We start from the raw sequence: 27,448 nt of genomic DNA on the forward strand, positions 1-27,448 counted from the left end.
GTGTGGCCTTGTGATACCAACACAATGTGTGTGCATGTGGCCTTGTGGTTTCAGCACAATGTGTGTGTGTGTGGCCTTGTGATACCAACACAATGCATGTGTATGTGGCCTTGTGGTACCAACGCAATGTGCGTGTGTGACCTTGTGGTACCAACACAATGGGTGCACTCCAGTGTTACCTGCTCCTCTTTGGTGTAGAGCTGGAGGCACTGAGCGAGGGTGCAGGCCTGGGGCTGATGATGTTGCTCTCTGTGCAGATACACACTCTCAGCATCAGGGATGTACTCTTCCTCATTGAGCCCAAACAGACTTCATGGAAGGGGAGGGGAATCACAGTCAGCCAATCAATCACTGAACACACTGCCTCCTATCCTAACAAACAATACTAAATCTGACACTTCCCAATAAGTGGGTATTGCTTAGGTAGTCTAATACTTAAGGATTTCATTCCTTTATGTTATCCTGTCTCCAAATGTCTAAAGGCACCAGCATGCTTCCCAGCCGAAACAATTCCTAAGAGTTTGTGCATACATTATGAAGGCATTATGTGACATTTCTGTTCATTTTGGAGTTCAGTAAGGTTTTTTTCGGCTGTTCGGGCACATTAGCCGAACTGAGCCGAAGTCGGTAGGCAAACTGAGCCGAAGTCAGTAGGCGAAGTCTACACCCCTTCGTCGGTGATTGGTCAACAGTAATGATTCTTCAATAGAGCCTTTGTCATTCAACGAGAGACGGCTTTGCTTTCATGCACATTTATTTTATTCAAAAATGAATACTGCACCAGACATCTTAGTTAAATGTAAAATTGTACGACTATGCAAAAACGTCAAAATTAATGACAGATTTCTTGAGTTATCTTTGATTCATTCTGACTATTATGTGCAAGTTTATACTAGCTACGGCATCTCAAAATGGACAAACAGTACTATTGCCGTTTTTTTTTTCATATTTATCAAGAGAAGGTATTTTAAGAAAGTATGCAAGCACACTCGTTCGGTTTGCCAAGCCGGTTTCTGTAAGGCGCCCGCCGAACTGAGCATGCAGACGTTTGCCTTAAAGCAAAAACAAACATCGTCAAACAATCTATTTTATTGAATATTTGGTGGCTTTAAGGGATGTACATTTGAAATTATTTCACTATTCGAATATCTGGATAGTCAAAATACATAAGTTTTAAAGAAAAATGTGGACCTGGGAGGGCATAGACCCACCCACTTCGGAGCCAGGCCAAGTTTCCAATCAGAATGAGTTTGTCCCCGACAAAAGGGCTTTATTAGAGACAAATACTCATTAGTTTCATCAGCTGTCCAGGTGGCTGGTCTCAGACGATCCAGCAGGTGAAAAAGCCGTATGTGGAGGTCCCGGGCTGGCATGGTTACACGTGGTCTGTGGTTGTGAGGCCAGTTGGACGTACTGCCAAATTCTCTAAAACAACGATGGATGCGGCTTATAGCGGAGAAATTAACATTCAACTCTCTAGCAACAGCTCTGGGGGACATTCTTGCAGTCAGTATGCCAGTTGCACGCTCCCTCAAAATTTGAGATATCTGTGGCGTTGTCTTGTGACAAAACTGCAAAGTTTAGAGTGGTCTTTTATTTCCCCCAGCACAAGGTGCACCTGTGTAATGATCACACTGTGCACAACATTTGAGAGAAATAAGCTTTTTGTTTATTTAAAACATTTCTGGGATCTTTCATTTGAGCTCATTAAACATGGGACCAACAATTTACATGTTGCGTTTATATTTTTGTCCAGTATAGATTTTTTCCAAAAGTTATGAGGTCCAAAATGTACCGCTTAGTAGGAATGACCCAGCTAATTTAGTTAGCCAGCTAGCGAGGCTAATTAAGGCAGCAGTGCCCCCCAAGTCATTGTCTACAACAACTCCATTCAAATTAAACAACAACCTACTGTTGGTTGATCATTGTAGCCTACTTACTTATCACCGTGCTTTTACACCTGCATTGTTTGCTGTTTGGGGTTTTAGGCTGGGTTTCTGTACAGCACTTTGAGATATCAGCTGATGTACGAAGGGCTATATAAATAAATTTGATTTGATTTGATTTTATTTTATTTACTTACATTTAGCCAACTTAATTTCCTTAAATTGTAATTCCATTTCGCATTGATTAGAAATCTTGAACTTCACTTGGTACACATGGAGCCTTTGATGGTAGTGCGGCTTTGATTGAACGACAATAACAAGTTACACTCGTGAAAAGTGTGAAGGCTACCGGTACGGCTTCAAAAAAAAAAAATGGAGCGCACTCATAAAAACTGTTGTTTTATTAAAATGTCTAATGTCATGGTCTGTCCTTGTATGTCGCAATGTCACATAGCCTTTTTCATTAAAATAGGCCTATCTATCTGTCTAAAATGTAATTATTTTAAATGAATACCCTCGCAAGTAATCGAATACTAACGTCCATTTGGATATTCTAATAATCGTCCCCATCCCTAGTGGCTTTATAGGGATCATTTATGGGCCTGTATTTCCCTGCAGGATAAATCTCACCACAAACGCCCAGAAACAAGGCGTTTATCAAAGAGATGCAGAGCACCAGCAATATTGTTGTGCAGCGTTCACTCACTAATCCTTGGTCTCTTTGTCCCACTCCACCACTATCTTGACGTGCGGCGGTCCCCCCTGGCCACAGGACTTGTATGCTCTGCCAAGGAAAGATTATGTTGAGGAGAAACGAGAATAAGCCAGCTTCACAACTTAAACACATATCAACCAACAAGCTGTATTCCTCTTATCTTCAAAACACTACAAATCTAAGTGAATTGGATGTACATTACCCGTGAGGCTGTCTTTTTGCCTGCTGTACACATATCTATCCAGCTTTTTAGTGTGTGTACTGTGTGACAAACTCCCATTCTAGTCAACAAACTTCCATTCTATTCAATTGAATGAGCAACTGGGATAAACTATAAACCAAACCTGCTGAGCAAGCAATGTGTGAAGAAACAGATACCAAAACATGTAAAGGCACGCCATTTAACTGTTCTGGTGACGTCAGAGCATCTGATCTGGCATTCAAGTGTGGTTTGAGGATTACAAGGCAGTAAACTATAAACAAAATTGTGAATTGGTGAGAAGAGGTTGTGTTCAGTAGGAAGAAAACATTTTGAAAAAGGGGAGATACTACCTGAACAGAATTTATATTTTTCTGGTAAAAAAAACATTTTGCTGTGTGCCCTACTGAACATGACCCTGGTTGAGAGCTACAGTTGAATGATATTATAAAATATGCCATTTAGCAGACACTTTCATCCAAATCGACTTACCGTCAAGCGTGCGTACATTTTTTTTTTTTACATACAGATGTGCTTTCTCAATTTGATCACTCTGTTGTCGCAGAGAATTTTCATGCACAATGCAAAATGCAAACTTATTGCATTTGAGGTTTAATGAAAAATGTATCAACCCCTATAAAAATGTCCATTAATTAAGATCCACATAATATAGAAACTGGTCAAATGAAGATATCACATCTATATTGGTGGTCCTGGGAATCGAACACACTATCCTGGAGTTGCAAGTGCCATGATCTACCAACTGAGCTAGAGGACCAGGAATAACAAGGAGACTGACCTTTCCACTGTTGGGTGACAGAGAGGCTGCTCCTCTTGGGGCAGGAGGTACGTGATGCCAACCACACCAACCACTCGTAGGCTGAAGGGCCCCACCTGCAGATAATACCAGGACTTTAGTTACTCACAATCCCTATTCCCACCACCTGACTGCTACGTATAGACATGTTGCCATGGCCGTGCTTTTCAAACCAGACCAACAGCATTCTATCCAATGAGGCAACTTAAACGTCTAACAAGCCCTTACATGAGAATCAACTGTTTATTTATTTAGAGTCTAAGACATTGGCGGATAGGGGATGCTAAAGTGATATGGAATTGTTTTAAGATGGTCATACTTGATTGACACTTTTAGGTACAAAAAAAATATATAAAAAATGTATTTACTACTAAAGCCCATAGAAATGCATTGAATAACACATTCAAGAATGGCAAAAAGGACAATCAAAAAATAAAATCAGAATAAACAAGGTTTGGAAGTGTCTTTTCTAAATCTAGGACATAAAAAAACAAGGAAATGTCCTTATTTTGGAAAGAAAAGCTAATTATTGGTCCATTAAAATAACATCAAATTGATCAGAAATACAGTGTAGACATTGTTTTAATGTTGTAAATGACTATTGTAGCTGGAAAAAGCAGATTTTTAATGGAATATCTACATAGGCGTAGAGGCCCATTATCAGCAACCATCACTCCTGTGTTCCAATGGCACGTTGTGTTAGCTAATCGAAGTTTATAATTTTAAAAAGGCTAATTAATCATAAGAAAACCCTTTTGCAATTATGTTAGCACAGCTGAAAACTGATTATAGAAGCAATAAAGCTGGCCTTCTTTAGACTAGTTGAGTATCTGGAGCATCAGCATTTGTGGCCAGAAACAAAGAACTTTCTTCTGAAACTCATCAGTCTATTCTTGTTCTGACAAATGAAGGCTCTTCCATGCGAGAAATTGCCAAGAAACTGAAGATCTCGTACAACGCTGTGTACTACTCCCTTCACTGAACAGCGCAAACTGGCCCTAACCAGAATAGAAAGAGAAGTGGGAGGCCCCGGTGCACAACTGCGCAAGAGGAAAAATACATTAGAGTGTCTAGTTTGAGAAAAAGACGCCTCACAAGCCCTCAACTGGGAGCTTCATTAAATAGTATCCGCAAAACACCAGTCTCAACGTCAACAGTGAAGAGGCGACTCCGGGATGCTAGCCTTCTAGGCAGAGTTGCAAAGAAAAAACATATTTCAGACTGGCCAATTAAAAGAAAAGATTAAGATGGGCAAAACACAGACACTGGGCAGAGGAAGATTGGAAAAAAGTGTTACGGAAAGACAAATCTAAGTTTGAGGTGTTCGGATCACAAAGAGCATTAGTGAGACACAGAGAAAAATGAAAAGATGCTGGAAGAGTGCTTGATGTCATCTGTCAAGCATGATGGAGGCAATGTGATGGTTTGAGTGTGATTTGGTGGTGGTAAAGTGGGATATTTGTACAGGGTAAAAGGGATCTTGACGAAGGCTATCACTCCATTTTGCAACGCCATGGCATACCTTGAGGAGGGTGCTTAATTGGAGCCAATTTCCTCCTACAACAGGACAATGACCCAAAGCCCAGCTCCAAACTATGCAAGAACTATTTAGGGAAGAAGCAGTCAGCTGGTATTCGGTCTATAATGGAGTGGCCAGCAGTCACCGGATCTCAACCCTATTGAGCTGTTGTGGGAGCAGCTTGACCGTATGGTACGTAAGAAGTGCCCATCAAGCTAATCCAACTTGTGGGAGGTGCTTCAGGAAGCATGGGGTGAAATCTCTTCAGATTACCTCAACAAATTGACAACTTGAATGCCAAAGGTCTGCAAGACTGTAATTGCTGCAAATTGAGGATTTCCTATTCATTTTGCAACTAATTTAATGTATGTTTTCATGGAAAAGTGACCCAAACTTTTGAACAGTTAGTGTATATATTTTTTTTACACATATTTAACCCCTTTTTTGGGTAGCACAAAACTACCTTCATACTTCCATTAGTTTTTTAAAACCGATACCGGTTATCTTCAGATGAGTCCTGAGACACTTGTGGGGGTCATAGAGCACAATTGAGTTTGAGAGAGTCTTACCTTTGCATAGAGTGGTCATAATAGTTTCTAGGACAAACTGTTCAGATGCTACAGACGTTTTCGTGAGAAGTACGATTTTTGCGACGTATCATGGTCTGAGAGACATCAAATGCAAAAAAAAAAACATCTCTAGCTTAAACTGAGATTTTGATTGGGATTTTTTGTTATGTAATTTATCGAATCTAGGGGGTTAAATGCAGTAAACCAGAGTGCCTACAAAGTGAAAGCCTGCACAGTTTTTAATTCAGACTTTAGCCATTTCATTTAAAAAATAAAAAAAATTAAACTGCATTCTGTGGGGTTGTTTCCATTCCATTCACTATCCTCCACCCACCTGAATGTAAACTCCTGGCCTGAGCAGGTGATGCATCTTCTCCAGGATCTCCTTCTGCAGGATATCCCAGGTCACAGTGCGATCCATGTACAGTACAAATGGAAGACCAAACCTGGAACAGAGGGCATGATATTCTCCTGTTAAGGTATACTTGGAGTCTGGGGGCAGTATTGAGTAGCTTGGATGAGTAAGAAGCACAGAGTAAACTGCCTGCAACTCAGTCCCAGAAGCTAAGATATGCATGCATATTATTAGTATATTTGGATAGAAAACACTCTGAAGTTTCTAAAACTGTTTGAATGATGTTTGTGAGTATAACAGAATTAATATAGCAGGCAAAAACCTGAGAAAAAAATCTAACAAGGAAGTGGGAATTTTGAGGTTTGTAGTTTTTCAACTCATTGCCTATCGAATATACAGTGTCTATGGGGTCATATTGCACTTCCTAAGGCTTCCACTAGATGTCAACAGTCTTTAGAACCTTGTTTGATGTTTATACTGTGGAGGAGGGGGGAATGGGAGCTGAATGAGTCAGAGGTCTGCCAGAGTGGCATGAGCTGGTCACGCGCGTTCACGTGAGAGTTCGCTTGCGTTCCAATACATTTCTGAAGACAAAGGAATTCTCCGGTTGGAACATTGAAGATTTATGTTAAAAACATCCTAAAGATTGATTCTATACATCGTTTGACATGTTTCTACGGACTGTAACAGAACTTTTGGACTTTATCTGCTCTCGCCTCATGAATTTGGATTACTGGGCTAAACGCGCGAACAAAAAGGAGGTATTTGGACATGAATGGACTTTATCGAACAAATCAAACATTTATTGTGGAACTGGGATTCCTGGGAGTGCATTCTGATGAAGATAATTATAATGCTATTTCTGACTTATGTTGACTTCACAACATGGCGGATATCTGTATTGCTTGTTTTGTTGTCTGAGCGCTGTACTCAGATTATTGCATGGTGTGCTTTTTCGGTAAAGCTTTTTTGAAATCTGACACAGCGGTTGCATTAAGGAGAAGTTTATCTAAAGTTTATTGCATAACACTTGTATTTTCATCAACATTTATGATGAGTATTTCTGTAAATTGATGTGGCTCTCTGCAAAATCACAGGATGTTTTGGAACTACTGAACATAACGCACCAATGTAAACTCCGATTTTTGGATATAAATATGAACTTTATCGAACAAAACATACATGTATTGTGTAACATGAAGTCCTATGAGTGTCATCTGATGAAACTCATCAAAGGTTAGTGATTAATTTCATCTCAATTTCTGCTTTTTGTGATTCCTCTTTTTGGCTGGAGAAATGGCTGTGCTTTTCTGTGACTAGGTGCAGACCTAACATAATCGTTTGGTGTGCTTTCGTCGTAAAGCATTTTTAAAATCAGACACTGTGGTGGGATTAACAACAAGTTTATCTTTAAAATGGTGTAAAATACTTCTATGTTTGAGGAATTTTAATTCTGAGATTTCTGTTGTTTTGAATATGGCGCCCTTTCACTGGCTGTTGGGCTAAGATCCCGCTAACGGGATCAATATGATGTCTCATGCATAAGAGGTTTAATATAACAAATATAATTTGGCCTGCATGGTGTAACGGTTTCAGAGGACAGTTGGCTGTAGTACCCATAGAAATACAATTCCAACATTGCAGTCAATATTATTAATATTACATCTCTATAGTACCTCCTCCCTTGGTGACCGGTGCAGGCTCGGTTACAGATAAGCAGGATCATCTTGTCGACCCCCGTGTTCTTATTGGCCGACGCAGTGGCAGGATTCACAGCTCCTTGCATGAAAGACGGAGTCCTGCTCATCTCACTCCCAAACTTTAGGTTGTTCTGGTTCAGGTTGGCAAGGAGACTCCCTGGATTTCAAATCCCAATTGGGTAGTGATACTCAGTCAATAGTTCAATATACATTATACAAAATGTATGACAAGTATACTACCAAAAAAAAACTTTCATTGAGAAATGCCCAAAACGTATTGAATAATGTGATATCAACAACAGTAGATGAATAGTGAAGAGGTACCTCTCTTGGTTCTAATGTTCTCTAGTCTGAAGGTCTCAGGCGTCTCAAAGGCAAAGATGGAGTCGCTCTCCTGAATGATATCGAGATCGTCGTCGTCATCACAGAAGGAGCGGTGGAAACCGTCATAGTACATCTCCGTCAAAACAAACTGAATCAGAGGGATGCGGAGATGGTCAAAACAAGTCAATACGCTGCTGCCATTTAGTCAACACTGAAACCTTTTATTCAGATAAGATGGTGAAACAGATTAGAGTTAGGCCATGCCCATTTCAGTGAATGAATTACAGAATATAAATAAACAACATCAATATTCTCTTCAGTGTATAGGCCTACTACCTCTTCTGCAAATACAGAACAATGGTAAATATGGAAGGCTACACACTATGACTGAAAACCCCCTCCCTTTCTCCCGGAGTCCTTGCCCTATCCCTCAATCATGACAACTTTTCTTATTCTGACCAGGATATCACACACACTAGTGTTCTGCTTAATGTAATCCAATGAGAGCACTATATGAACGTTTCAACCACATCAAACCCAAGGCATCAGTTCTGTTGTTCTGGGACACAATGGGCTCTGTTCGAGTGATCCCTTCATCCTGATTAGAGGCTATGATGCACTAGCCTAATAGTACTTACAACAACACTGTAAAGCAGCTATTAGTACTGACATGAGCACACCTGCTGGTACAATCAGTCTAGTACCCAGGGATGAATCATTAAAGGACAAAGTAAGCCTAAGTAGGGTACTCCTTTACTGTTCTTTTCAGATAACAATCCTTAGAAGCTAGGTACCATCAGAAAATAAAGCATTCAAGTTCACTTCTGTATGTATGTAACCTAGTAAGACAGAGCTGAGGCTGCTAGGGATAAGAGAGCAGGAAGGAAGCAGCACCTGGTCCTGGGGGATCTTGGTCTCACGTGACACAGCATCTCGGAGTCTGGACACGGTGCTGTTCAGGGGCACGGCCACGCCGATCCTCATACAGTGAGAGTACTTCCCCTGGTAGACCACTGTCACATACAGAGGCCTGGGAAGAGAGAGGAAACATGGGAATGACAGGGATCAAATATTGGCACCATATAAGGAATTACAAAACACCAGATAAAAACCACTGACAAAGGCCAGGAAATAACAGAATGGACAAACTCAACTTTTGCCAAATTAAACACAATTAAGTCCAATAATCAACCTCCTAGGAGAGGACACGTTTCCACCTCCTCTAGTAATGCTGCTACAACACTGTCTGGAGACTGCTAATTTATAATTACTCTGTGAGAGCACTGAGCAGGATTTTTCTGGTGACTGTGTGGATCAGTGCTACTCTAAGCTGACACTAAGAACTCAGCCAGCAGGCACAGCAACGCAGCTCTTTCGGGAGTTCAGTTTGAAGAACCCTCATTTTTAAGATGGTTGCCATTTCCGAGTTTCTCTGTCATTTGAACTTCAGTTATGTGGGATCGGTCTTAACATTAGCTATGGCCAGAAACAGTGGCATAACAGGCTTAGCAGAACATTTTTATTCAGATAAATAAACTAGATGCTTCAGACTAGTGAGAACTGATAACCCAAAGTTGAGTAACAGAATTGTGTTTCTGGGAGAAGGACGAAGTAGTAGTGAAGGCAGAGCGGTGAGCCACTGAGCCTTGGTCTGGAGGACCATTATTCTGTCATCAATCAGATGACAGCCAGAGGACTAATGGGACATCATTTGCCACTGCATATCTCCTAATTTCACCTCATTCTTCCCATCTTTAATAATGCATGGACAGCAATGAATTTAGTGGCTTAAAAAAAGAATCTGCATCGAACAGGCGCTCTCTCCTTGATGTGACAGTATAACACCATTGTAAAAATAGCATCACTGTATCATGAGGACAAAAAAAGGCCATGCATGTCCCAGGTACCTCCGTCGTTTAGGAGCATTATGAATCGTCAGCTGAGTGAGCATAAAGGTGGTTTTGACTGCTCGGCACTAATAATGAAATTCAAAATACTTCATCTATGACAGAGAAGAACTCAACATATTTCTAAAAAGTCATAGGCCTACATCTTTATTTTTAGATTTAAAAGGAAGTCCATTTCCCTTTTTTACTTTAGCCATTTAGTGTTTTCTGGGCATGTAGCCCTTAAATTGACTTTAGAAATAGAATAGTCACGTAATTACTGGCTTGGTTTGGTCTGCAGATATATGCCATTTTGGAGACTTTGGCCCCAAACGACATTCCTTCTTATTTACTTTGCTTCCGCATCCCTGGGAAATTGAAATGAACCGCAGTCTCAAATAGTCTCAAGATGTACATTTCAACACTTGTCAACAGTCTTGTTCCTCCCATCAGACCCAATGATGGAACACAGCAGAGGTGTGTACTCACCTTGTGTGAGGTAAGAGGATGGGCAGGGAGATGCAAAGGAAAGGATCAAAGGTGTTGCTCTGTTTTTGGCAATGCGGGCAGGTGAGCGACGACCTGTTGGTAAGAAAGGAAACTAATTTGTCTCAGAAGAAGTCATGAGGAATAAACAGAATGGAGAATATAAAACTCCTCAGGGGTAAGCATCAAATAAGACCTACCTGTACTGGGCCTGAAATAGCTCTTGCACAAATGAACCGGTTGAGAGCGGAAGAGAAGGCCCCTCTAGGCCCCCATCATCCTCTTCCACTGGTGGCTAATAGGACAAAACAGAGTGGATGAGCTCCTACTGCATATTAGACAATTTAGGATATTGAGGCTGTATTCTATTCACTGGGTCAATGAGCATCCAAAGCCGCCTGAAAGACATCGAAAGGATAAGAGACCAAAATACAAATAAAACTACCTGTGATGCTGCGGCTCCTCTGACTTATCCTCAAGGAACTATGAGCATTTAACAAGGCAGGCTAATCAACAAAGCTCTGTGGGGTCTATGCAGGTCACGTCTCTCACTCTGCATGTCTAAAGTCTTCTTCATGCTTCGGTTCAGGCTGGCGCCTAAGGTGATCCAAATGAATGTGCTCGCATACTCCCTTAAAAGACCTTTGCTTGAAAAATGAGAAAGTGACAATAGTACCGTTTGTCCATTTAAGACACCGTAGCCAGTATAAACTTCCTCAACATAGTCAGAATTCATCTAAGATAACTCAAGAAATCTGTCATAAATTTTTACGTTTTTGCAGAGGAGATCTAAGTCGCACAATTTTACTTTTCAAGTGAACAAAATTTGAATGAAGGCGATTTGAGATGACAAACTCTACATTGAATAATCCCTACTGTTGACCAATCACCAACAAAGGAGCGTAGACTTCGGCTACACATTTTGGCTTGCCTCTAGATATAACGTCAGCACGAACAGCTGAAAAATCCTTGCCTAAGACCAAAACAAACAAAATGTCACCATAATATATGCACAAACTGTTCCAAACTGTTTCAGATGGGAAACAATCCAGGAAGGGGACACAGAACACCATCACTTCCTGTTCATTCTCCCACAGGAGATGAATCCGTCAGCACACCGTAAAGTAGGGAAGTGAGCTCTCTCTCCTAATTTGTTTGTCCCAGTGCTCTGGAAGATTGATGCCTGATAAGGGGCTCTGCGTTCAGAAATGGGTTAGGTCGGTAAATCTGCCCTGCAGGATGCCAGGCCCTTACCGCTCAAATGTTATTCCGTTTGGAATGTCTGAATGAGTCTTCAAAGGACATCAGAATTAGCCAGCCACCTCCTGTCACCTCGTCCACTCAGACTGCTGACTCACCTCAGGTACAGCGCCATTCACTGCTAGCTCGAGGTCACATCACTGTCTCGTTGTGCTAACCTGGCCACTAACACCGTTCCTGAAGTTGCATTAGTAGGCCCTAACTCTATGATGCGCAAACAAAAGTTTACCTTAATGGAAGGCCTGTTGTTGGGATGGTTGTTGAGGTCTTCATGTACCCTGTCCAGAAGCCAGAGCAGAAACTCCTGAGCGTCATGCTGAGCATTGCCTTTATACTGCAAAGCGCTCTTTGAGACGGCATTCTGCAACAAACAGCAACACTGCTTGACATTTCTGGTGATCGCCTTAGTCTCAGAAGTATGATGTAGCCTAAATGTATTTGACCATTTCAAAGACTTGTAGTATAGGGCCAAATGCAGTTCTGTGAGAAGCAGTCCTGCTTTATGATACATTGTACCAACTTACTTTGAACTCCCTGCTGTGCTGTGGGGTGTATTCAAATGTCCACAGGGCCCGGACCAGTCCAGACAACTGCTCTGTCACCTCGCCTCTGTCATGAGGGCCCTTCCTCCCCAAATGCACACCGTTTGTCTTCGGTTTCTCCTTCTCCTCATCCGTTTCCTCGACTCCCCGGTATTGTTCCAGTGCCAAATACTCAGCAAAGAGTTCAGTGTTACTCAGGCACTGGAGAATGGCATTCATGAAACAAGTGTTACCATGGTTTTTGAGACCAGACACTCCAGGGACCTTCTCTCCGAGGAAACGGTCACTATCATCCAAAGCTGGTGAATCTTTGCCTCCCGTTTTGAATAATGTGAAACCCCCATCGTCTTTGTCACCCTCAATAGCATGCCCGTCTGATCCAAAATGGGACAAGGTTGACAGGGTCCTGAGGACTCTGCCCATAAAACTACCCACGGAGCGCACAGAGCTTCGTCTGAAGAGTTTCTTGCTGAAGCTACCAGATTTCTTCTCTTTAGTCATGGCTTTACTAGACATGATTGCCTGATTTGTTGGGCACCCCCTCATGCAATAAATGTCTAGATACAATCTTTCCTGTGAGGAATGAGCTGAGCTATCAAGCAAACTAACTTTCAGCTGTCTCGTGCTACATCTTACTTGGGAAGTCAAGTTACATCTCAACCCATCAACTAACTAGATGGCTAACAGTAGCTTGCTGGGATATATTTCCCATACTAGGGCTAACGTTATAGTATTGACTACCATTAAATACGAGTCAACACATTTTCAAAGACAAGCGTTATGTTGACCTAATTGGATAGCTAACCTTAGCGTGTCAGCTAACACAAGAACAGCAACTATCCATAGCTATCTAGTTAGCTAGCTAAATTGGCTAGCTAGCTTGCAAACTATCCATTAATCCATCTTAAGTGATTCGATTTAGTAAAATACACAAATTACAATAAACTGTCGGAATGCATTTGTATATGCTAAACAAGTCAGTTTATTCGCTGACGTTAATGCAAATCGTTTCTTGTAGCTAGCTGATTGTTTTTATAGTTAGCATTTGAACATTAGCTGCTAGCCACTGCATAAGAGTCCCTTGCGCAGAAGTGTCCTTCCATCCCATCCGAAAATAAAAATCTAGTTACCAAGCAGAGACGTTTAATTCCGTGTCCTTGGTTAATTTGAGTGGGATTGTAAAATGTCCTATGCTTTCCAAGCTGAAATGTTCTCCGAAATCCGATTTTCCATTGCAACAGAGTCAGTTCTTCACACTTTCAGCTACAAAAATAAGGACACTGCAGGACAGCAGAGAAACAGCTGACGTAACAGAGTCAACGCCAAAATACAAATGGGGGAGAGAGGGGTTCCACTGTGCCTTTTTTTTATTCTTCCATAAATCAAACGTTTTGTATCTCAAAACGTGTACTATTGAATAATAAAGTAAATGTTGTTGTTTTTTTCAAATGTAGGCCTATCCATAATCATGCAGTTGACAATTAATGAAATACTTCCTGATCTATGGACAGTCCAAAAAAATATTGGTTGTAAGACTGACATAAATAATTGCTTTTGGGGGGGGGGGGGGGGTTGTAAGTATGAGGGGGTTGGGTCTCCTATAGTACAGGGTGGGGCCCTATGATAATGAGGTTAATGAAATCTGAGAGGTGGTATTTTTCAGTTCCCACTCAGATCCAGTCTGACATCAAGTTGGTCTACTGGTATTTTAATGCACCACAACATACAAAATGTACAACAAATAGGATGGTGAAATCAATCTGTGACTGCCACGTCTTGGCTAAATGGCCTCACCATATAGCCTCCATCATACAGTGATGGATTTAGCTTTATTGAATTTTATGTAACCTATCGCATACACATATTCGCCTATCAAAATACAACATTTAGCTCCATGATCTACTAAAACGCAAAACACAGAGACATAGTAAAACAATATATATTTTAGATTGAAGATTGAGGAAAGAGAATCAGTCTGATGAGGGAATCAGCAGTCAAGGTCACCAGCATAAAACCAATTTTAATTTGAGTCTTCATTGTGCCCGCCTCCTACTCCTTACCCACCAATCAGCATGTCTTCTGTCATATAACACAGAACGAAATTATCCTAATGCAATTTGTATATAACCTACTTTCAGACATCCGACACAATGTCAAATATTCAATTATGTAGGCCTAATGGTTCATGCATTTCACTTATTGTTTTACACTGAACGTAGTACGGGTTTGACACCTACAAATGATGCCCACCTAAAGACGCAAGGATGTGGTGAGTAAATGTGTGTTTTTAATTATAGTCCCATGAGTCACTTTCCTCATCAATATCTTTCTTGGACCTTTAGTTATTATTTTGCTGTAGCTATAGCTATTGGGTTGGTGGAACTTAGAAGTGAGGTAAAAGTAGGTAATCTAGATAAAGATCCCAGAGGCACAGATTAATCCATATGCTGCCTCCACATGCCCAGATCATTTAGTTCCCATATGCTCGGGTATGGCTTAATTTCCTGTTCTTTTAAGCTGACCTCAGCACACACAGTGACTAGATACTGTGCATCCCAGCAACACCTCTCATCATTAGGATATCTATCCAATTACATCTCTCCCAAGTAGCTCAGACTAGAGTGCAAACCATAGATCCTACATAAAAGAAGGGTGTGTAGACCATGCATTTTACTGGGAAACATTGCATGATGATATCATTACATTGAGTTCCTTCATTCTATCTTATCCTGGTGTTCAGTGCCTCTATGGTGTAGTATACAGTACATGTTAGAGCAAACTATTTAATGCAACATTTAATGCCAAGAAATAAGATGCTATTTTCTACAAAAATTATATTCAGCCACGTGACTATTGCCCTCTGCTGTTTGGAGAAAGGAAGTCAGTCACCAAGTAAGATTTTGAAAATAAAGAATTATTTCCACTGCAGTGTAGACTACATTTCTTGGAATTTAGCACCCCCACAGCACATAATGAGAAAAATCTCCATAGATTTGAGCTGGCGAAGATTCATTTAGCTACAGACAGATGATTATTTAAAAATCCCCCACGTTGGCCTAATATGACCTACAGTGTGGTTTTATAGATTGGTTTGATTCATTTGATCATTTTGTGATGGCAAAATGCATGCCTGTGCACACACTCGCACCAATAGGCTTACTTTTAGGCCTAGATCCATTTCTAAACATGTAGGCCCACACTGCTAAATACTCCCATTATTGCTAGCAAGTGCCCCAGTTATCTGTGATTGACATTAAGTAAAATGCTCAAAATGTAAGACAAAACATCCACAGGAAAATAATCCACTGGGCACGGATGTCAATTCAAAGTCTATTCCACGTTGGTTCCATGTATTTCTTTGAAATGATGTGGAAACAATATTGATTCAGTCAGTGTGTGCCCAGTGGGTATTGTTTACCAAACTTTTTAGAGCGCCAGTACTGAAGTTGAAATTTATATCACCTGGCACATGCGCAAAACCATGTCAAATTTGAGTATAAATGCAACACTTCTGTGTTGTGCAAGTGCCTTAGGTCATGAGCAAACACATCTTGATTTGGAAGATTGATTTCCATTTTATTTGGGATGGCAAGCCAGACAAAATTAAAAGGGCCTATTTATATAATGAATATGAATTCGGAGGGCAGAAATGATTAAATATTAAAGCCTTAGACCTATCACTAAAGGAGTCAGTCATACAAATGTTATACTTAAATCCAAACTGGTTCACTAGTAAATTAGTAAGAATGTCTCACCCCATGTTCAAGAATGGCCTTTTTCCCTTTATTCAGACTACAACCTCTCACTTTTGTTTTTTTATTTTTATGAAATCATTTCCATAATATCGCTATTTTTAAAAACAAGCCATAGAAAGTTAGTTGCAATTTCAGTTTAATCCACCAGAAAAGACAGAACAAATAATACAACAAATTCCACTCAACTATACTAATTGATTTTTTTTTTAAAAACATGATTTAAAAAAAGGGTAAAATCTTTGTAAATTATATCATAAATAGGACTGGTGGAGTTAAAGTATGTTAAACATGCAGCTAGCAAAAATATATGGACATTTTGAGCTCCGTTAGTAAAAATAAAGAAAACACTTTTGACCGTTAGTGCAGATTGCAAAATAGTTGGGAATAGATTTTCGACCATGGCACATGGTTTATAAACTGATAAGCAAAACAACACCAGATTCAAAACTTTGAATTTTAAATTTAAATAATTAGACAAAATTCTTGGAACCAATAGAATGTTATACATATATAAGGGATACAACCTTCCCAGCTCTGCAGATTTTGCTGTGAAGAGAGAGTCATTCGATCATATATTTTGGTACTGTAGCTTGTTTTTTTGTCACAGTTCCAGGAATGGCTGAAGAACTGCAATATTTACCTGGAGCTAACTCTGCAGATAGCACTACTGGGTGATCTGAAAAGTCACAGTCAATCAATCAATAATATTATAATACTTTTAGCAAAAATGTTTCTTTAATTTACAATCTGTAGAAACTATGAGAATAGAAATGTTCAGAACTTTTGTGAAACATCACAGCACAGTTGAAAAATATATGGCAAATAGAAATCCAATATGGATGGTGTTAAGAGACAGATGGGAGGTGTTGAACGGAGCTGAAGGGTGGGACTAATAACAAGATAACTAATATATACTGTGTATGTAAAATGTATATAGGTTCAGAACTTTTGTGAAACAGCACAGTTCAAAATATATGGCAAATAGAAACTCAAACTGGAAGGACATCTGAAATAGATGGGATATTTTGAGGGTAGAGGAAGGACAGGACTTAAAACAAACAGTACCCGCAAAACACCAGTCTCAACGTCAACAGTGAAGAGGCCACTCCGGGATGCTGAGTTCCTCTGTCCAGTGTCTGTGTTCTTTTGCCCATCTTAATCTTTTATTTTAATTGGCCAGTCTGAAATATGGCTTTTTCTTTGCAACTCTGCCTAGAAGGCCAGCATCCCAGAGTCGCCTCTTCACTAGTGACGTTGAGACTGGTGTTTTGCGGGTACTATTTAATGAAGCTGCCAGTTGAGGACTTGTGAGGAGTCTGTTTCTCAAACTAGACACTCTAATGTACTTGTCCTCTTGCTCAGTTGTGCACCGGGGCCTCCCACTCCTCTTTCTATTCTGCTAAGAGCCTGTTTGCGCTGTTCAGTGAAGGGAGGAGAACACAGCGTTGTACGAGATCTTCAGTTTCTTGGCAATTTCTCGCATAGAAGAGCCTTCATTTCTCAGAACAAGAATAGACTGACGAGTTTCAAAAGAAAGTTCTTTGTTTCTTGCCATTTTGAGCCTGTAATTGAACCCACAAATGCTGATGCTCCAGATACTCAACTAATTTAAAGAAGGACAGTTTTATTGCTTCTTTAATCAGCACAACAGTTTTCAGCTGTGCTAACATAATTGCAAAAGGGTTTCCTAATGATCAATTAGCCTTTTTAAAACGATAAACTTGGATTAGCTAACACAACGTGCCATTGGATCACATGAGTGATGGTTGCTGATAATGGACCTCTGTATGCCTATGTAGATATTCCATAAGAAATCTGCCGTTTCCAGCTACAATAGTCATTTACAATATTAACAATGTCTACACTGTATTTCTGATCAATTTGATGTTATTTTAATGGACCAAAAATGTGCTGTTCTTTCCAAAACAAGGACATTTCTAAGTGACCCCAAACTTTTGAACGGTAGTGTGTATATTATATATATATATTAGTACCAGTCAGAAATTTGGACACACCTTCTCATTCAAGGGTTTTTCTTTATTTGGACTATTTTCTACATTGCAGAATAATAGTGAAAACTATGAAATAACACATATGGAATCATGTAGTAAACAACAAATCAAAATATATTTTAGATTCCTCAAAGTAGCCACCTTTTGCCTTGATGACTGCTTTGCATAAGCTTGGCATTCTCTCAACCAGCTTCACCTGGAATGCTTTTCCAACACTATTGAAGGAGTTCCCACATATGCTGAGCACTTGTTGGCTGCTTTTCCTTCACTCTGCGGTACAACTCATCCCAAACCATCTCAATAGGGTTGAGGTTGGGTGATTGTGGAAGCCAAATCATCTGATGCGGCACTCCATCACTATCCTGCTTAGCCAAATAACCCTTACACAGCCTGGAGGTGTGTTGTGTAATTGTCTTCTTGAAAAACAAACGATAGTCCCACTAAGCGCAAACCAGATGGGATGGTGTATCACTGCAGAATGCTGTCTGAAGAGTCCAACATTTGTGACAGACAAGGGATGTTTAGGGTTTTATCTATGTAAATGTGCATGGTGTTGCCTACACAATTGAAAGCATCGCCACGTTTTGTGACTAGTCTTGTTCCTGTTGCAGCTTCTTGGATCTCTGCCCGAGCACATCTGCACTACGAAGCGTGCCCACAGACTTGTCTGATAGTGGTGTGCAGGTCAGCTGTTTGTTTACCTGCCCCCGCCCACAATTGCTAATAACCCAACCCCAACCACCCGACTATATGTGATAAAGGGAAAATCTGAAGCATGCACCTGACCCTAACCCGCAAATATAGAAAATGCGCTGTAGACTACACTTGGTCTCTTTCAGACAATTTTTGTGAACTAAGTGCAGTTCTCTTAATTTATTGTGCAGTGTGAACACTCCAATGGAACTCAGACAATTCAAAAGATCCCCAGAAGTGAACCGAACTGAGACCATCTCGAGAGGTGGTCTGTTCGGTTCGCTTATATTCCACAGTCTGGTTCCCTTTTTAAGGGCAATGTGAACACAAAGCTCCCAGGTTCACTTGTCATTATTCCCGCACCACACACTCCCCTCAAACTCAACTCGGGACTTCAAAGCCAATTCCACTGCATTTTTTCATTGTTCCCCTCTAATCAGGGACTGATTTAGACACGGGACACCAGATGGGTGCAATTAATTATCATGTAGAACAGAAAACCAGCAGGCTCTGGACCTCATAGGGTAAGAGTTACCCCTGCACTAGACTACTGCAGCACTGTTTCCCCTGCCATAACCCCTCACATTGGTGCCATAAAAGAAAGAAGATGATGTGCTGTTTTTGAATATTGATTAGCGAATGTGAAGGATACACAGACATGACAAAATATATGTGTAGTTTTGTACTGATGCAATGTTTAGATTGATTGTTTGCAATGTGTGATCTTTTGGCTAAGTGAGCTTCAAAAACGTTTTATTCCATTGTGGGTTTGAATAGTGTGAAAAGACAACAACATATTTGGTCACAACATAGGGTACAAATTCAACGCTAGCTCTTAAAGGGGCAGTAGCCTATATTGGGTGTGCAATTTTCAATTACAGCATTATTTACAGCATAATCTGAAGTTAATTATACTAATTATTCTGTTGTCAATAAATGCACATGTTAATATTATCTTCTGATTATAATTATTATGGTTCATCTTTTAAAAAATGCAATCTATTAGCTTCCTAAATGTGAGTAGCTGTCCGATAACAACTTCTGGCGGAGAAGGAGGTAGCTGCATACCAATATGGAGACCGGAGTATAGGCGAGTGGGTGTGTCAAAAGGAAAGTAGTGGGCGTGTGAAAAGGAGTGGGTGTGTCAAAAGCGCTCTGCTTTAGGTTAGAATAAAGACAGAAAAACTCGGTTTTAATTGAGCTGTGGGTTTTTTCCCCGTTTCTTACCACGCAACTACCATACATTGAGATATAGTACCGCGAGAGTTTGGACTTCTGTTTTGAAGCCAGAGGATGAGTCTGAGTTGTATTTCACTGATTTCTACAACAAATAATAGTTTTACAACAAATAATGGTACATTGTCAGTATTGATGATGGGTGTACAGTTGCTTCATGTGTTGTATGTGTGTGCTTACTGTGACTGTCACCATGATATTGGCTACTATGTAGCTATTTACCACGCTATTTCCCATGTATCAAGATGACATCTAGATGGTTATCAATATTAGTTATTTATTGTGTAGGCTGCTATCCTACTTGAAATTAAATCATGTGTGAGGAAAAAAAATCCACGTTGCTCCCGCCAGGGACACGACCATGATAACCAGTAGGAAGCTCTTCAAGTCAGCAGGTAACAAAAGCCAGAGCACTGGTCGCCGGCTTACTATCGATTCGTAGTGCAGCCCAATCAGCCGTGCAAAATAGTCTTAAGTGGCAACAAATCTGTCCAATTAACTGATTGGACCATATCGAGCTGCAGATACCCATAATTGTTCTGATGGAATGGCTGGTCCTGCACTTTGCAAAAACCCAGAGTGCATTGAGTGAAGGTTGTAAAAAGATCGTGGTTCTTTTATAAACATAGCAATGAATACAAAGAGGACTCATTCCTCTTTCAAAGGCAAGGGTAGTGTGAATACAAAGAGAACTGAGTTATTTTGCTTTAAAGAGTACTGAGATTGGTTATTTTAAAGCGGACCATATGTCAAAACACCCTCACAGATGGCGGAACGATTTTTGGGTCGTGTGCTCACAAGCGACTTCTGCTATCAGAATACAAAGATCGCATTGAAAAGACGGGTCTAGACGCACGAAAGTCACTTTGTGGTCTGATTGTGTTCAGATCTGGCTGACCACTTCTGGAGGTGGTCAGGGATGCATTGTGTGTTGATTTCTCATCAGTATGGACACAATCAGACTACCGAAAGCGCATACAGTGGACGGTGTCCGAACTCTATGATGATCCGAACTCTATGATCAGAATACTAAAGCTGCATGAATTGTAAGTCTAGACACCACATTTGACAGGGGGTGATTAATTTTGTGGCCTAATTTAGATATGTTCTGCTTATAATTTCTGACATTCTGGTATGCTATTTGTTAGCCACATTGTCTATAATGAGATTATATATTGCCCTAGAAGGCTAAATAAACCCTTGCTTCACCAGAAATGTAATAAATTATAAAATTAATTTTTATTTTAACCTTTAACTATGCAAGTCAGTTAACAATCTTATTTCCAGTGACGGTCTAGGAACAGTGGGTTAACGGCCTTGTTCAGGGGCAGAATGACAGATTTTTACCTTGTCAGCTCGGGGATTCCATCTAGCAACCTTTCGGTTACTGGCCCAAAGCTCTAACCACTAGGCGACCTGCTGATGAACGCTTCGATCTCACTGACATCGGTAAAGTTCTGTCATCTCTGATTATTTTGCGGAGCAAAGACATTTGGGGTCAGGAGAGAAAATGAAATAACAATTTAAAGATTTTCTGTGCAAAATGTCCAAAATGTCCATGACATCATTTGGACCAGTTGTATGGAAACCGAAAGCTGTGAAAAGGAACCAACATGTTTCGAGAAATACTTCAGTTCGGCTTGGATGCATATTTTCTGTAGCCTCGTTGAAATACTATAAGCTTTTATAATGCTGCTAAAGATATCACCTCTACAGATGGTCCCTAATTATGCATTGCATTCTCTAAAGATGCTTAAAGAAATATCTAATATTCTCAACTCCTGTTCCAAAGTCAATGTACATTTGGTGTATAATTGTACTGTGGGAAATGCTTCATTCTGCAGGAGTTAATACTAAGACTATGTGAGGGGTTACAGACCTACAGTCAGTGTCCAGATTCCAGTTCCCATTTAACCCATCTGAACAGTAGGCTACAGTTCCCTTGAGGTGCCATAGGCCTATTTGAAATATTCTGTCCCTCTATCCTATTTATTGTAAACTCTCCATTTTGCAGATTTGCTCTTATTGAATGAAACTCAAGCATTGTACTTTTTTGCCTGAGCGGATCAACATTAACTTTTTATGCACGCTCCCAAAAGCGTTTCGCGAGTGGAGTGTAGGCTATTTCGTGCATGTAGGCCTAAAGTTAGGCCCTAACGCAAAGGCATCAACCTCGTTCAATGGAGGGCCGAGTGTCTGCAGGTTTTCGCTTCTCCCATGTACTTGATTGATTAAATAAGGTCACTAATTAGTAAGGAACTCACACCTGGTTGTCTATAGGGCTTAATTGAAAGGAAAAATCATCATCTGCAATGCTTTAGGCTTACACACTAATGCCAGAGATCCAAACAATTATAAAAGAAAAACCTCAATGCACAAGAATTCTACATTTATGGATGTTTTTTTATGTATTGTTTCAACAAGCCCTTCATCCACACAATATTTCCTGACTCTAAATCTTCCCGCCCTAGGGGTTATGAGTCAACCACGCATCACTCGTGTACAAGAACACTAGCCGATGCTCGGGAACTGTGCGCCCCTTTTCACTGCAGGCTCTGTCATTTTATTATTTTGTTTTATGAGATTGAAAATGTATACCGGTTTGATTGAGAAAGGCCTGTGAATATTATGTGATGATATGATAGTCTGCTTCAACGTTTGAGCTTTCAGCTATTAAAATGATTTGTTTTAACCAGTTACTTGTTCATGTTCAGCCCTGCTTGTTGAAGTTAGGGTGTTGCCTGGTACAGAGTACCAGCTAAATAAATAGTGGCAGTACGCCATACCGGTAAAGCTTGAGCGCATCACAATCATTTACTCAAAGATGGCATGAAAACTGTAGGCTATTGCACCACAATGTATCAGTACCGCCTGTCAGTCGCAATAGAAATGAGCGAATGGATTTAAACGTGTGCTATAGGTATTATGCGGTGTGGTTCGAAGTTAACACTGACATTTTGCCAAGGCAGAGATGACCTTGCCAAGGCAGAGATGACCTTGCCAAGGCAGAGATGACCTTGCCAAGGCACGCGTGGGCAACAAGACTCATCAATCAATTTGGGCCACAAAAGTAGACCTATTATGACAATCACTGAGTTGTCATACACTTTTTGCTGTTTGTAACATTCGTTTCTTTCCATTCTTCAAATGACGGGTGCACAATGAACTGTTTGGATGCTGGGATTATTTTAGTGGACATTTACATTTACATTTAAGTCATTTAGAGACGCTCTTATCCAGAGCGACTTACAAATTGGTGCGTTCACCTTAAGACATCCAGTGGAACAGCCACTTTACAATAGTGCATCTAAATAACACTCTTCTATGTGAATTTTGTCTGGTTGCTACACATTGCAGCTTTAATGCATTGGGTTCTGGAGAGCAAGGCTATGCCATGTTTGAGCAATTCTTATCAGTTGTGCTTCATTAAAGTGTTTTTGGACGAGGCGATGAGAGGAAGTGTTGCTCTAATAGCCAATGGACGAATTGTGCGCAGGTAGCCTACTTCTTTAAGTCATTTGTTTGACAAATCAGATGAAAACATCATGACTGGTTGTGTTCATGCCACATTAAACGTCAGTACATGTTTGCAGTAAAAAAAAAAAACTGTTTTTACTATTCATTAAGCATAGTGGATATGACCCCTTCATACATTTCAAATTTGTAAATAATCAATGAAAAATACAAATCTAAAAAGATAAGTGGTTTACCCAAACCTTTCTGACTTTCTGGAATAGTTCCAAAACACTCCTCTCAACGGAACATATTTAAATATAACCCTAGCAAACATCTGAATTGAGATGTTAACCCGTGGTATTTTCCATTAGGGGGAGAACTGCTCTGATGTAGTAGGCCTACATAATCTCAATTTCCACTGAGCATCTGCCCCAGCCTGGTCTCATAGACTAGACGTAACAGTACATTTAAATCGGCAATACCCAAATTAGTATGACATTTTACATTTGGTATGGTTACATAAGACATGGTTACTTAACAAAAAAACGAATGAGCATGGATGGATGGGCATGTAGCGCGAGTTCAAATGTCATCATGGACAACTTTAGCATTTTATCTAATGGACAACTTTTCAACTACTTACTACTTTTTACCTACTTTGCAACTACTTAGCATGTTAGCTAACAATTCATCTAACCCTAAACTTAACCCTTTTAGCTAACCCTTTCCCTAACTTCCCCTTAAGTTTTCCATGTGCACAAAAAGCTTATTTCTTAAAAATGTTGTGCACAAATTTGTTTACATCCCTGTTAGTGAGCATTTCTCCTTTGCCAAGATAATCCATCCACCTGACAGGTGTGGCATATCAAGAAGCTAGTTAAACAGTATGATCAATACACAGGTGCACCTGTGACAATAAAAGGCCACTCTAAAATGTGCCGTTTTGTCACACAACACAAACCGGCTCCAATGTTGTTTTAGAGAATTTGGCAGTAGGTCCAACCAGCCTCACAACCGCAGACCACATATAACTACACCAGCCCAGGACCTCCACATGCAGCTTCATCTGAGACCAGCCACCCGGACAGCTGATGAAACTGAGGAGTATTTCTGTTTGCAATTAAGCCCATGGTGGTTCCCCTGCCAAATCATGTGAAATCCATAGGTTAGGGCCTAATGAATTCGTTTCAATTGACGGCTTTCCTTATATGAATTGTAATGCAGGAAAATAGTTGAAATTGTTGCATTTATATATTTTGTTCAGTATAAATGGAGAGTGCAGAATATAATGAATTGCTCTGAGACCAGGTTGGTTGCCCAGGGGGTGCCACAAGGTACATCAGTGGTGGTTGGTGCCGTTTAAGATTAGGGAGGACGATTTATTTATTAGTATGGCCTTACTTATATTACAGCATATTGGATGACTGTCATTCATATTAGCATGGCCTTACTTCTATTACCGCATATTGGATGACTGTCATTCCTATTCCATTCACCAGCTCAATGTAACATCCATAGATTTAGGCTATAACATGAACAACTAGCAACCCAAAGGTTGCCATCAATGGGAATTGATGGGAAATGATGTAAATATATCACTAGCCACTTTAAACAATGCTACATCACAGACAACTTTGATCATCGCATTCTTATGTCACTAGCCATTTAGCCACTTTGTTTACTTTGTCTACATAATCTCACTGTACTAATACCATCTTTATGCTGCTCTGTATCACTATTTTGCATGTACATTTCTTCCCCTTAGTGTATAAGACAGTAGTTTTGGAATTGTTAGTTAGATTACTTGTTGGTTATCACTGCATTAACTAGAAGCACAAGCATTTCGCTACACTTCTCTTAACATCTGTTAACTGTGTATGTGACCTCATCAAGACAACTTTGGCATTTTAGCTGATTAGCAACTTTTTTAACTACTTACTACTTTTTATCTATTTTGCAACTTCTTAGCATGTTAGCTAACCCTTCTCTAACCCTAACCTTAACTCTTCCCCTAACCCTTTAACCTAACTCCTAAACTTAAACCTAACCTTAACCCTAAATCCTAACCCCTAGTCTAGCTAACGTTAGCACCTAGCTAAAACTCATAACATATCATACGTTTTGCAAATTTGAGACATATAGTACATTGAGCAAATTGTTAACATATTGTATGTTTATCAAATTCGTAACATATAATACCAATTGTCATTCGTAACATATCATATGAAATTTGTGATGGACATTCACAAATGAATACATACCATATGAAACGTAACATATCGTACTAAATGGAGTGTGTCACCAGGTTGGTTGCCTCAAGGTACATCAGTGGCGGTCGGTGCCATTTAAGATTATGAAGGACAATTTATTTATTTATCAGCATGGCCTTATTTCTATTACAGCATATTGGATGACTGTCATTCATATCAGACGGGCTCATACATAAAACATTCTCCAGCCTATAGTCTACATCTTTTTTTTAAAGTAGTGGGACTGCCACTCCTTTTGCATTTATTGAGCTTCATTAAAGAGATACAGTAGTAGCCTACTGTTTTGAAAAGACGGGAAAGATGGGAGGAGGTTGATGTTCTGAAATTACATTTTAGCTTGTGATAGCCATATCTCGCATTTCCGAGCATCTTTGCAGGAACACGTCATTTCTCAGTACTGCAGCCACAGTGCGAGCCAAACACAAAGATTCACACACACACACACACACACACACACGATGCCATTTCTAACTCGGTACAAAAAGTGGATTTAATGTCTTTCTGAATATGTCCTTGTTATCTGAGTTCCACCTGCAACTGGACAAATACGTTTATAAGATATACTTATCCCTTCCAAAATGAGAATGAAGAAAGTATCGCCAAGCAAAAGGTCAAGTAAAGTTTCACCATCATTGTAAAGCTGTAATTATTTTGTTGTTTTGACAAAGTAATTTCTGAAGATGATTTATTTAGTGATTCATTTACGTGTGTCCCTCATTTTAAGGTCAACCCTATTATGTGAACTGAACTCTCGTTTTAATATTGTGAAACTATTCCTTTTAAAATATATTTTTTTCAAAAGAAACATTGAACATCTAATAGTCAAATCATAGAGTTAAACCAGGTGAACTGTCTCCACTCTTTTTGGCAATTTTCTGGTGTTTTGTGGTGTAAAAGTGAGTGGGTGGGGCATAACACGTCAACGCTTGCGCACATATGGCACGTTTGCAGGACTTTTTGACATGAGGTGAAGCAGAGAGGAAGTGATATGTCAGGCACCTGCAGCAGACCCATGGTTGGAAAGGCCCAGTGCAGTCAAAAGGTTTTATATATATTTCAACACTATGAGGTTGGAATTATACCACATAAAACTATTTCACAAATAATTGTGCCGGATCCCAATGGTCACATATCCATGGCTTGGACAGGAAAAGGAGAGGAGTGTGGGTATGAAGTTAAGTTCAGGGAGAAGGCGAGGGCCTGGTCGATAAAGTTCCCCGCGGCACCGGAATCCACTAGAGCTGTAGAGTCGACACTCGAGGGACAGCCTGCCAGTGAAGTGGAAATCAAAGGGTTTGGCGGGAAAAGATGATAATGGAATAGTCATGCCTACTCTAGGAGACAGACGGTCACGGGGCTGCCCCTCTTCTCTTGTGGACCCCAGGTTGTGACGTACCGGACACCACTGAAGCTGGTGCCCCTCCTGGCCGCAATAGGGACAGAGGTCCAGCTGTCTCCGGCGACGCCACTCTGCCACGGAGAGGTGTGTGGCCCCTACCTCCATGGGTTCAGGCTCTGCCTCAAGACATCCAAAGGAGGGAGGTGAGTGGCGAGGTTGACACCGGCGCTCCCGAAGAAGATTATCCAGAGCGATTGCCATCCCGATGAGAGCACCCAAGGGTATGTTGTCATCCTGACATACCAACTCCATCTGGACCTCTTGTGGAATAGAGTGTGGAGCCCTAGCTCATTCCATCCGCTGGAAGCTGCCACAGTCTGTAAGGTGATGGTGTACTACGAAGCGGTCTGAACACCCTGCTGGAGTTGT

At 40.4% G+C, this 27,448-nt stretch overlaps 1 protein-coding gene across 1 annotated transcript; it reads right to left on the reverse strand.

Moving 5' to 3' along the window:
* Positions 1-36: 36 nt before the first annotated feature.
* LOC115104192 (ubiquitin carboxyl-terminal hydrolase 31-like) lies at positions 37-13,618 on the reverse strand. The gene is made up of 11 exons (XM_065006476.1): positions 12,241-13,618; positions 11,946-12,077; positions 10,657-10,751; positions 10,460-10,552; positions 8,979-9,114; positions 8,085-8,232; positions 7,737-7,917; positions 6,040-6,151; positions 3,600-3,694; positions 2,593-2,670; positions 37-309 (listed from the first exon to the last, which is right to left on the reverse strand). The coding sequence occupies exons 1-11, from the start codon at positions 12,802-12,804 to the stop codon at positions 51-53; spliced, it is 1,893 nt and encodes a 630-aa protein (XP_064862548.1). The 5' UTR covers positions 12,805-13,618; the 3' UTR covers positions 37-50.
* Between the last annotated feature and the right edge of the window lie 13,830 nt (positions 13,619-27,448).

Source organism: Oncorhynchus nerka, linkage group LG21, assembly GCF_034236695.1.
Source record: "Oncorhynchus nerka isolate Pitt River linkage group LG21, Oner_Uvic_2.0, whole genome shotgun sequence".
In the NCBI taxonomy this organism is placed as follows: domain Eukaryota; kingdom Metazoa; phylum Chordata; class Actinopteri; order Salmoniformes; family Salmonidae; genus Oncorhynchus; species Oncorhynchus nerka.

Coding starts and splice junctions, on each gene's coding strand:
- LOC115104192 (XM_065006476.1), bottom strand. CDS start 12,804: ATGAGGGGGTGCCCAACAAATCAGGCAATCATGTCTAGTAAAGCCATG. Junction 7,918..8,084: donor GAACATTAGAACCAAGAGAG/GTACCTCTTCAC, acceptor TTTGAAATCCAG/GGAGTCTCCTTGCCAACCTG. Junction 6,152..7,736: donor ACCGGTCACCAAGGGAGGAG/GTACTATAGAGA, acceptor CCTCTGTTCCAG/GTTTGGTCTTCCATTTGTAC.